This window comes from Salvelinus namaycush, chromosome 26 (genome assembly GCF_016432855.1).
Source record: "Salvelinus namaycush isolate Seneca chromosome 26, SaNama_1.0, whole genome shotgun sequence".
NCBI classification, from domain to species: Eukaryota; Metazoa; Chordata; class Actinopteri; order Salmoniformes; family Salmonidae; genus Salvelinus; species Salvelinus namaycush.
In genome coordinates, this window is record NC_052332.1 from 32,739,266 (window position 1) to 32,752,098 (window position 12,833).

Sequence of the window (12,833 nt, forward strand, 5' to 3'; positions counted from 1 at the left end):
AGAGACATTTAGATAAAATTGTATATTATGCACACAGCAATGCAACAGGTCGCCAATGTTTTAGAGGAGTGTCACGATCGTCGTCGTGGAAATGACCGAACCAAGGTGCAGCGTGGTGATCGTACATTTTCCTTTATTTATGTAAATGTCGCCAACAAAACAAGAAACAAAGAAACAACCGTGAAGCTTACTAGAGCTATAGTGCCACTAACAAAGATAACTACCCACAAAATACAAAGGAAAAAGGCTGCCTAAGTATGATTTCCAATCAGAGACAACGATAGACAGCTGTCCCTGATTGAGAACCATACCCAGCCAAAACATAGAAACAAATAACATAGAATGCCCACCCCAAATCACACCTTGACCTAACCAAATAGAGAAATAAAACGTCTCTCTAAGGTCAGGGCGTGACAAGGAGCCAAATCCCCCTTTTTTGGCACCAATGAAAGCACAGCACATTGACAGGATACAGGAACCACTTCATAAAAATCCTCCCCAATAGATCTTATAGAACTCAGATGGTAAACCATCGATGCCAGGAGCTCGGCCTGATGAGAGCTGCATAACTGCAGTGGGCAGCTCGGGCAGAGTAATGTCAGAGTCCAAAGCAACTCTCTGCTCAGGGCCCAATTGAGGAAGTCCATGTAACAATTGTTCAGTACACAGAGAATCACAATCCTCCGCCTTATAAAGGGCAGAGTACAAATCCACGGCATGTTGGCGCATCTCACCGTCATCCGTGGTCACCTTCCCATCAGGGAGACGAAGGCAGACCATCTGTTTGGGTTGCAATGTCGACTGTCCTACGTTTTAAAAAATGCTAGGGGCATCCATATCCTTGAGGGTAGCAAAACGAGACCTAATCAAGGCACCCTTCACTCTTTCATGTAAAAACGACCTCAGTTCATGTCTCTTGTCCTGTATGTTCATTAGTCCGGGGTCATTCTGAGTGAGCAACTTCAATTCAATAGATTTGATGTCCTGCTCAAGGGACCTGATAGTCTCTAACTTCAATACGAGACAGAGCAGTATACTGTTCAAATCAAATCAAATCAAAGTTTATTTGTCAAGTGCGCTGAATACAACCTTACAGTGAAATGCTGACTTACAGGCTCTAACCAAAAGTGCAATAAAGGTATTAGGTGAAAAAACACTCATATTTGGGCCTTCCCAACCTCCCACCATTGTCTCAAGGACTCAAAATTCCATTTCGTAACCCTCCATTTTTCCCAAAACAACAAACTTTTCACAAAACATGACATCATGTAACAACTTAACATTAAAATACCAATAAGGTGATGACCTTCGTGGACAGGACAAGTGAATATCAACAGACACATTATGGTGATCAGAAAAACACACAGGAGTAATGGCACACCTTCCAACCCTACTACAGTAGTGATCAGATACATACAACTTGTCTAACCTTCCAACCCTACTACAGTAGTGATCAGATACATACAACCTGTCTAACCTTCCAACCCTACTACAGTAGTGATCAGATACATACAACTTGTCTAACCTTCCAACCCTACTACAGTAGTGATCAGATACATACAATCTGTCTAACCTTCCAACCCTACTACAGTAGTGATCAGATACATACAATCTGTCTAACCTTCCAACCCTACTACAGTAGTGATCAGATACATACAACCTGTCTAACCTTGCTGCACTGACACCACCTTCATTAACTTTTAGCCATGTGTGCTGCCTAACCGTTGCCTTCCTGACTCTCCACACATCAGAAAGCTCAAACTCAGTTAATAGACCAGACAGGCAGGTGGCTGACCGCAGGTGAGGTTCTTCAGCAGTGCGGTCAACAGTCCCCCCCTAAAACCATACACCCCTCTTGGTCACACTGTCTTCAGGTTTCCTTTATTTGATCAAATTCAACAATGCTCTCTGTACCCTCATTAGGAGCATAAACAGAAAACATTTAAATAAAATGAAAACATAACATCTGCCTTGACCAATAAAACCCGATCCTTGACAATCTCTGTTGCAGACACCACATTCACCCCTAAGCCTGAGGAAAACAAAATTGCCACCCCAGCACTGAAATTAGTTCCATGACTGAGTACATGCTGCCCCTCCCACCACATACCCCAGTCAACCTCATTGGCCTCATCACTATGTGTCTCCTGTAGAAAAAACACATGAAGTCTTTTCTGTTGTATTACTTCTAATACCCAAGCCCTCTTATTCCTGTCCCTTCCTTAATATTGAGAGATCCTCCCCTTAGTACCTCTATATAGAAAAGAGAAAGGAAAAGCAGAAGAAACTACAGAGAAACCAGACAAAGAGAAAAAACACTCTATGAGGCATGATCATCATCGTTTTAATTTTCTCTGAACCTGACCACGTTTCCCAGTACCTTTTGCTGCTGTGACAGCAGTAACACATTTCCTCAAGCGAAAACGCTTCTTCTCACTCAACTGGTCTAACCCCACCGTCTTCTGTAACGTCACAGCTGACCTCACAAACTTATCAACATCTAAAAAATCTGGCAATTTGACAGATTTCCCAAAAGTCTGATCCAGGAACCCATTTACCTCCTCTTGATTGTAAATTGAGTCGTCACCTGCTGCTATCATATCAAAAGAGATATCCATATCTCCTGATCCTCCTCAGCTGAGGCCACAGACCACTGACTCCCCTCAGCCACATCCCTCTCAACACTCCCCACTTGCACCACATCAATCGTACTGGGCATCTCCTCCACTACCTGGGAGACTAGCCCAACCTGAACCCCCTCCTGTACCCCATCAATCGTAGTGAGCATCTCCTCCACTACCTGGGAGACTAGCCCAACCTGTACCCCCTCCTGTACCCCATCAATTGTACTGGGCATCTCCTCCACTACCTGGGAGACTAGCCCAACCTGAACCCCCTCTTGTACCCCATCAATCGTACTGGGCATCTCCTCCACTACCTGGGAGCTGAGCTCTACATGAACCCCCTCCTGTACCCCATTACTCATTGTGGGCATCTCCTCCACTACCTGGGAGACTAGCTCTACATGACCCCCCTCCTGTACCCCATCACTCATACTGGGCATCTCCTCCACTACCTGGGAGACTAGCTCTACATGAACCCCCTCCTGTACCCCATTACTCGTAGTGGGCATCTCCTCCACTACCTGGGAGACTAGCTCCACATGAACCCCCTCCTGTACCCCATTACTCGTTGTGGGCATCTCCTCCACTACCTGGGAGACTAGCTCTACATGACCCCCCTCCTGTACCCCATCACTCATACTGGGCATCTCCTCCACTACCTGGGAGACTAGCTCCACATGAACCCCCTCCTGTACCCCATTACTCGTATTGGGCATCTCCTCCACTACCTGGGAGACTAGCCCAACCTGAACCCCCTCCTGTACCCCATCAATCGTAGTGGGCATCTCCTCCACTACCTGGGAGACTAGCCCAACCTGAACCCCCTCCTGTACCCCATTACTCGTAGTGGGCATCTCCTCCACTACCTGGGAGACTAGCTCCACATGAACCCCCTCCTGTACCCCATTACTCGTAGTGGGCATCTCCTCCACTACCTGGGAGACTAGCTCCACATGAACCCCCTCCTGTACCCCATTACTCGTAGTGGGCATCTCCTCCACTACCTGGGAGACTAGCCCAACCTGAACCCCCTCCTGTACCCCATTACTACTGAGCATCTCCTCACCAGTCTGAGGAAATGGCTCCCCAGATCCGTCCTTACCTCCTACAACAATATTTTTCTGCTGCACATCAGACGCTAAGTTCCCCTCTGGTACAAACTGGAACTCCGTACCCTCAACACGGACAACTTGTTCCTCAGCAACAGGTGCTTGTGACTGCTCTACCACTGTCGGCCCACCTCTCGCTACGTCAGTGGGCCTAGGTGTTACGAGGATCACCTGCGACCCTCCCTCCACCTTCTCCCTTTTTGGGCAAGCATGTTGCTTATGGCCAACATCCCCACACTCAAAACACCGTTGACTACCCGTACTAGCATAAGCCATATACAGTCTGTTGTCATACTTGACTTTAAACAATAACTCCAAAGTCTGCTCCGGTGAGTCCAAAAACATAAACACCTGTCGCCGAAACGACATAACCTGTTTCAGAGCCGGGTGTTTGCATGCTCAACCATCCAATCAACAAGACGCTCATCTTGAAGATAAACCACCACCGTTTTATTAATCCGCGATGCATAAGCAACATTCTCATAGCCTACCTTCTCTCCTACGGCAACCAGAAACTCCACAGTGACAGTAGCTTCAGTAACACACCTAAAGCCGTGCCGAAGTGACAGAGATGGGGTCCCCATGTGGGTCGTCATCCCTGCCAAAGCCAGGGCAATTCCGACAAGAAAAACACACAACAAATAAATAAAATAAATCATCACCGTAATCATGCATAGAAAAAGAAAAACCACCAAGAAAAGTAAAACAAGTAGGGAAAAACAGGCGATCTAACTCCAGACAACACTCGCTCATACAACTCCCAGCATGCACCAAACACCACTCCCGAGAGAGAGAGAGAGGTCCATATTTCACCTGCACTGGCCAGTGATGAGCATGAAGCATGTTACAACAATGCAACAGGAGTATTGAATTACATTATGAGACCATTTCCCAAAAGCCTTTAGTCCCCGTGTAACTGCTTAAAACTAGTTAAGTAAATCTATCCTCTTCCTGTGTTTTTTCTACTGCTGTGAAGAACTTTCCTTTGACTAAAGTTTTAAAAGAGAATCATCTCTGTAATATGGCATTCAAGCCTCATCGCGATTGGCTGATGGAATCTGAACTACCATTATGAAAGCGTTCGTTACATCTATTCCCTTCCTACCTGTCAACGATTACATTCACTAGGTAGCAATCCATCTGAATTACAGTGCTATTAAATTAAGCTCTGTTTCAACTGTGCCAGCTTGGAATCCCATCATGCTGATGAGGTGTGTTTGTCCAGTCTCGGTCCACTACTAGACTGCCCAGTGCCTCGCCACTACCATGCCCAGCAGAGGTGTCTGTCTGTGGGGATGCTGCGGCTGGACACGTGGGGCCTCTCCTGGAGCTCCTGACTGTTTAGGGACTGGGAGTCGACTGACTCTCTCTCACAGGGGTTTAAGAGCTCCAGTTAGGAGTATGTTGTCCGGCCCCTCCTCCCCCACAGCCCATCCATTACACTGAGAGGAATCTAATTACACCTCGCTTCACTCCCAAGTTGGACTTCACAGTTTTGCAAGCTTAGCACTGACAACTGATTTCATTAGGTTTGATTGTCCTTGCTGAGATCCCACTTCTGGGCCTAAAAGCTTTTTACGCTTTCTCAGGTTCCTCTGTGTGTTGGTTTATTATGCCGACCTGTGTCTTTTTTATTAATCTATATGAGTGGAGGTAACAGAAACTGCTGAATACAAACGAAGGTGACATCATTTTACAAGCCGATTAAGAGACGAGAGAGAGAATAAAGAGAGAGGGAGGTGGGGTGAGAGAGAGGGAGGTGATGGTGAGAGTAAAGAGAGAGGGAGGTGGGGTGAGATTAAAGAGAGAGAGAGGTGATGTGAGAGAGAGGGTGATGTGAGAGAGAGGGAGGTGGGGTGAGAGAGAGGCAGGTGATGGTGAGAGAGAGGGAGGTGGGGGTGAGAGAGGGAGGTGGGGGTGAGAGAGAGGCAGGTGGGGTGAGAGTATAGAGAGAGGGAGGTGATGTTGAGAGAGAGGGAGGTGAGGGTGAGAGAGAGGGAGGTGGGGTGAGAGAGGAAGAGAGAGGGAGGCAGGGGTGAAAGTAAAGAGAGAGGGAGGTGAGGGTAAGAGAGAGGGAGGTGGGGTGAGAGAGAGGGAGGTGAGGGAAGGAGGAAGAGAGAGGGAGGCGGGGTGAAATTAAAGAGAGTGGGAGGTGAGGGTGAGAGAGCGGGAGGTGGGGTGAGAGAGATGGAGGTGGAAGTGAGAGTAAAGAGAGAGGGAGGTGAGAGAGAGGGAGGTGGGGGTGAGAGAGAGGGAGGTGAGGGTGAGAGAGCGGGAGGTGGGGTGAGAGAGGAAGAGAGAGGGAGGCAGGGGTGAAATTAAAGAGAGAGGGAGGTGAGGGTGAGAGAGCGGGAGGTGGGGTGAGAGAGAAGGAGGTGGAAGTGAGAGTAAAGAGAGAGGGAGGTGAGAGAGAGGGAGGTGGGGGTGAGAGAGAGGGAGGTGAGGGTGAGAGAGCGGGAGGTGGGGTGAGAGAGGAAGAGAGAGGGAGGCAGGGGTGAAATTAAAGAGAGAGGGAGGTGAGGGTGAGAGAGCGGGAGGTGGGGTGAGAGAGAAGGAGGTGGAAGTGAGAGTAAAGAGAGAGGGAGGTGAGAGAGAGGGAGGTGGGGGTGAGAGGAAGAGAGAGGGAGGTGATGGTGAGAGAGGGAGTTGGGGTGAGGGTGAGGGTGAGAGAGAGGGAGGTGGGGTGAGAGAGAGAGAGGCGGGGTGAGAGTAAAGAGAGAGAGAGAGGTGAGAGTGAGAGAGAGGGAGATGGGGGTGAGAGAGGAGTTGTGGGGTGACACGGGGAGAGAAAAGTCATCAACGAGAAGGACCCAGAAAGGATAAATGAGGACCTCAACACTCTAGGTGTTACCACAATAACACACTCGTCTTCACTCTGGCACCTATCACAACCACCTGTTCCTTAAACAACCTTTCAGCATCTTCACCTACAGGAATAACCAAAAATCTCCTAACCTGCTTTAGTTCTAAACAAACACTATACTTACATACACCAAATGAGACCCTTGGGTACCGTTCATTTCCAAGTTTGCAACTCACTAATTGGCAAAAAAGAGCGAGCATGAAATATCAAGGTGAACCTTTATGGCAGTCCCAGATCGGCTGCAATTAGGCCGTTTGCAGTCTATGCAGAAAAGAATAGGGCCAGAGGGCCAGAGCCGTGTTAAATATGGAGCTGCTGAGGAGAGTTCCCAGAGGAGTTGCAACATACACAACAGCCATTCTGCCAGCACACTACACGTTTCCACGTCACCCTGCACATTCTGAGAAGGTTAAACACAGCAGATAGAACAGACGTAAACACAATGTCAGATGTTGTCATCCTGACCGTTGCCATCCTGACCGTTGTCATCCTGACCGTTGCCATCCTGACCGTTGTCATCCTGACCGTTGCCATCCTGACCGTTGCCATCCTGACCGTTGCCATCCTGACCGTTGTCATCCTTACCGTTGCCATCCTGACCGTTGCCATCCTGACCATTGCCGACCTGACCGTTGTCGTCCTGACCGTTATCATCCTGACCGTACATATTAACGTTGGAATAAAATTAGAGAATCAAGGAGTGTTGCTCTTCTCGTCTTTCTACTCTGACAGACAGACAGACAGACAGACAGACAGACAGACAGACAGACAGACAGACAGACAGACAGACAGACAGACAGACAGACAGACAGACAGACAGACAGACAGACAGACAGACAGACAGACAGACAGGACAGACAGACAGACAGACAGACAGACAGACAGACAGACAGTACATACATACAGTACAGACATACATACATAAAGTACAGACAGTACAGACAGACAGTACCGACAGGCATACATACATACATACATACATACAGACAGACAGGACAGACAGACCTACATACAGTGCAGACAGCACAGACAGTACAGGCAGCACAGCACAGGCAGACAGTACAGACACACATACATACAGACAGTACAGACGGGCAGACAGACACACATACAGACAGACAGGACTGGCAGACAGTACAGACAGTACATACAGCACAGGCAGACAGTACGGACAGACATACATACAGTACAGACAGACAGGACAGGCAGACAGTGCAGACATACATAAATACAGTGCAGACAGCACAGACAGTACAGGCGGACAGTATAGACAGTACAGACAGACCATACAGACAGACATACATACAGTACAGACAGACATACATACAGTACAGACATTACAAGCAGACAGTACATGCAGACAGTACAGGCAGTACAGCCATGCAGTACAGACAGACAGACAGGACAGTACAGACATACATACATGACAGTACAGACAGTACAGGCGGACAGTACTGACAGATAGACAGACAGACATGACAGTACAGACGGACATACAGACAGACAGACAGACCGTACCAACAGACAAACAGACAGTACAGACAGTACAGGCATACAGACAGACTGGGGCAGTACAGACAGACAAACAGGACAGTACAGACAGTACAGACAGACCGACAGACAGACAGCCAGACAGCCAGACTGGGGCAGTACAGACAGACAAACAGGACAGTACAGGCAGACCGTACAGTATAGACAGACAGAAACAGTACAGACAGTACAGACAGACTTACAGCCAGTACAGACAGACAAACTGGACAGACAGACAGACAGACAGACAGACAGACAGACAGACAGACAGACAGACAGACAGACAGACAGACAGACAGACAGACAGACAGACAGTACATCCCTCTCTCATTTTCTCTCGTTCTGGTCCTCTCCTCCAACACCACCGAACAGTGCTTTTTCATCCTATGTTCTGTTGTCTTTTCCCAGTTCCCAGAACACATATGAAACATGCAGACCCACTCTCCATTCTGTCCATCCCCACCATGTAGAGATTAACACGCAGCTGCTGACTCCAGTCACTTTGTTGTCCAGCTGTTTTCCTTTCAGCTGTCCCCTCCTGTTGACAACTAACACTAAATGATTAATCGCCCATATTATTCCTGACGCACATTTCATTAAAGGAGATAGATACTTAATCCATTGGTTGCTCTTGAACTTTTATTCTCATGCTCGTGGAAAACTTGAAAAATCACAAACTCAGTTTCACATCATTTGAAATATATACACCCTCTGGAGAGTAAACAACTTTATTTATATGCAGAAGAGATACTTTCCAAAATGTAATACTCATACTGACAACATCTTCAACAAGTATACATGGCAAATGTGTTTCTCAGGGCAAACCTTACTCAGTGGAAAAATACTAGGGAGAATTTTCATTTTATATCTGTTAATAGAGGTAGTAAGGATGGATGGATGACTTAATAGAGGTAGTAAGGATGGATGGATGACTCAATAGAGGTAGTAAGGATGGATGGATGACTCAATAGAGGTAGTAAGGATGGATGGATGACTCAATAGAGGTAGTAAGGATGGATGGATGACTCAATAGAGGTAGTAAGGATGGATGGATGACTTAATAGAGGTAGTAAGGATGGATGGATGACTTAATAGAGGTAGTAAGGATGGATGGATGACTCAATAGAGGTAGTAAGGATGGATGGATGACCTAATAGAGGTAGTAAGGATGGATGGATGACTTAATAGAGGTAGTAAGGATGGATGGATGACTTAATAGAGGTAGTAAGGATGGATGGATGACTCAATATAGGTAGTAAGGATGGATGGCTTGATTAACTGATGTTTCTGTTTCCCTAACAGAGAACAGACCCTACACCAAGCCTCCCATCATGTACTGAAAGAACTCCAGCTCTTCCAGACCTGACCCAGGGCTGCCGCTGCTGGCTACCCCAGAGACAGAGCCCTTGGCTGGAAGAGAACGAGCGGAGAAGAGTGACGACTGAAGGGAGGAATGGATCCCCTGAAACTCATGTACAGGACTGCAGAGAGGGTGTGGTGGGGTGAGAGGTAACACTGGAGTAGCTCTTTTTGCTGCCCCATCATCTCACTCCAGCTACTTGTAAAATCCCTCTATTTTACTTGTTTGAGAAAAAAAGAGTAAGGACCATTGAAAATAAAACGTGGATTTTTCTCTACTCCCTGTGAAGCACATACAGAAGCCTATCCTCCTTCCCTATCCTATTTCTCTCCAAGCTGATTGCCTCTCATTATTATTATTGTTATTAATTATTAGTATTATTATTGTTGTTAGTTGTTGATTCCTCAAATGCCCCAATATGTCCCAATAGCACAAGTCTTGCAGCGCATATATAGGATAATTTCTTCTTAAAGCTTGAAAATCTGAAGGAGGATATGAAATGTAACATTCAAGACAAAATGTGCTTCTCTTATTATATCACCTCTTCTTCATCAAGTAAAAGAGACTGAAACAGTTTCTGAATTTATATGCTTTTTCTCTTTTGTCCTCTTTTTTTCTGAAAAATGTCACTGCTTCGTGTTGACTTGGGAATGTGTCCTCTCCCTGAACTGAATGTGTCCTCTCCCTGAACTGAATGTGTCCTCTCCCTGAACTGAATGTGTCCTCTCCCTGAACTGAATGTGTCCTCTCCCTGAACTGAATGTGTCCTCTCCCTGAACTGAATGTGTCCTCTCCTTGAACTGAATGTGTCCTCTCCCTGAACTGAATGTGTCCTGTCCCTGAACTGAATGCTTCCTCTCCTTGAACTGAATGTGTCCTCTCCCTGAACTGAATGTGTCCTCTCCCTGAACTGAATGTGTCCTCTCCCTGAACTGAATGTGTCCTCTCCCTGAACTGAATGTGTCCTCTCCCTGAACTGAATGTGTCCTGTCCCTGAACTGAATGTGTCCTGTCCCTGAACTGAATGTGTCCTGTCCCTGAACTGAATGTGTCCTCTCCCTGAACTGAATGTGTCCTCTCCCTGAACTGAATGTGGCCTCTCCCTGAACTGAATGTGTCCTCTCCCTGAACTGAATGTGTCCTCTCCTTGAACTGAATGTGTCCTGTCCCTGAACTGAATGTGTCCTGTCCCTGAACTGAATGTGTCCTCTCCCTGCACTGAATGTGTCCTCTCCCTGAACTGAATGTGTCCTCTCCCTGAACTGAATGTGTCCTCTCCCTGAACTGAATGTGTCCTCTCCCTGAACTGAATGTGTCCTCTCCCTGAACCGAATGTGTCCTCTCCCTGAACTGAATGTGTCCTCTCCCTGAACTGAATGCTTCCTCTCCTTGAACTGAATGTGTCCTGTCCCTGAACTGAATGTGTCCTCTCCCTGAACTGAATGTGTCCTCTCCTTGAACTGAATGTGTCCTCTCCTTGAACTGAATGTGTCCTCTCCCTGAACTGAATGTGTCCTCTCCCTGAACTGAATGTGTCCTCTCCCTGAACTGAATGTGTCCTCTCCCTGAACTGAATGTGTCCTGTCCCTGAACTGAATGTGTCCTGTCCCTGAACTGAATGTGTCCTCTCCCTGAACTGAATGTGTCCTGTCCCTGAACTGAATGTGTCCTCTCCTTGAACTGAATGTGTCCTGTCCCTGAACTGAATGTGTCCTCTCCCTGAACTGAATGTGTCCTCTCCCTGAACTGAATGTGTCCTCTCCCTGAACTGAATGTGTCCTCTCCCTGAACTGAATGTGTCCTCTCCCTGAACTGCGTTGTTTGTGTGTGTTTACTGAAAGCTCAGTCTGGATACAAAGAAAGAGATATTGAGGCGTATCCTAGATACCTTTCCCCACTAATGGTTTCTCTGTTGCTCAGTTCAAATGTTATATTGCTGTTTAAAAGACAGTATTACAGTAACCCCTGTTCTGTCCCCCCCTTTGTTTTTAAAGACATGTAAAAATGCTTTAGCATTGGCTATTCTGACGTCGTAATTAAGTGGATACATTTGTTGTCAAGAAAAAAACGTACGTAAAATGAAATACCCCAATGCATATCTGATGCAAGCATGCCTGTAGATACAACACTGGTAAAAAAAAAAAGAATTACACTTGCTGGTTTAAAAAACATGCCAATTCAAATATATTTTTTACAATTTGGGGAATTTAATTATTACCATGATCACAACCAGGCAGCTATTTCAAATTGTTGACCTTGTTTTCATGATGATATCACATCACAGCCGTGCACAAAACACACACAATGACAAACATACTTCTGGAAATCTTGCTAGATTTTTTTTGGGTTGTTGTTTGGTTTTGTAGTAATAAAGATCTAGATTCAGATATTTTGTTGCAGTCTTCTGTGCCCTCTGGTTTACAACTTCCTGTGGTTCTCAGTTGTGCATCTGTCTGAGGTAGCAAAAACATGCACAGAAACTATTCTCCCTGTGTGAGTGAGTGTGGCACTAGCGCGTGTTCCTGTAGTGCAGGGTAGAGGCCACAAACAATTGGAACTCATCATGAGGGTCCGCAGTGGCTCGTGGGTCTGTGTACCCACATCTATGTACCCCCTGCAACTCTACTCATTTTGCCATGGGGTGGAGACAAATGTTTGCAGTTTTAAATATGATATCTGATGATCAATGGGGTCAACCCGGTCAGTAATTTGACCATGCTTACTAAAAGTTTAGATAGCTGGCCGCTAGACTAAGTTACCAATGTAAAAAAATGTTAGCTGACATGGCTAGTTGAGTGACTGTCAGTGTCTGACAGAAGAGAAAAACTGCTGACGTACACTCAGACTTGCGTGGCTGATGTCTTTTGCGGACGGTGCAGTGATGTACTGGACCGTCCACACTACCCTCTGTAGCGCCTTGCGGTCGGAAGTCAAGCAGTTGCCATACCAAGCGGTGCTGCAGTCAGTTAAGATCCTCTCAGTGGAGCAGCTGTAGATCTTTTTGAGGATCTGAGGGCCCATGCCAAATCTTTTCAGGCTCCTGAGATGGAAGAGGCGTTGTCGTGGCCTCTTCACGACTGTGTTGGTGTGTTCTGGACCATGGTAGATCCTCAGTGACGTGGACAGGACGCGTTGTCTTGCCCTCTTTACGACTGTGTTGGTGTGTTCTGGACCAGGGTAGATCCTCAGTGACGTGGAGAGGACGCGTTGTCTTGCCCTCTTCACGACTGTGTTGGTGTGTTCTGGACCAGGGTAGATCCTCAGTGACGTGGAGAGGACGCGTTGTCTTGCCCTCTTCACGACTGTGTTGGTGTGTTCTGGACCAGGGTAGATCCTCAGTGACGTGG

At 46.8% G+C, this 12,833-nt stretch overlaps 1 protein-coding gene across 5 annotated transcripts in view; it reads left to right on the plus strand.

Moving 5' to 3' along the window:
- Positions 1-11,873, plus strand: part of LOC120021444 (dachshund homolog 2-like) — a 271,141-nt gene extending 259,268 nt beyond the window's left edge. For all 5 annotated transcript variants that reach the window (XM_038965213.1, XM_038965214.1, XM_038965215.1 and 2 more), the window contains one exon: positions 9,429-11,873. In XM_038965213.1, coding sequence (XP_038821141.1) covers positions 9,429-9,466 — 38 coding nt within the window. In that variant the 3' untranslated portion in view covers positions 9,467-11,873. The remainder of the gene's footprint in view (positions 1-9,428) is intronic.
- Positions 11,874-12,833: the final 960 nt, after the last annotated feature.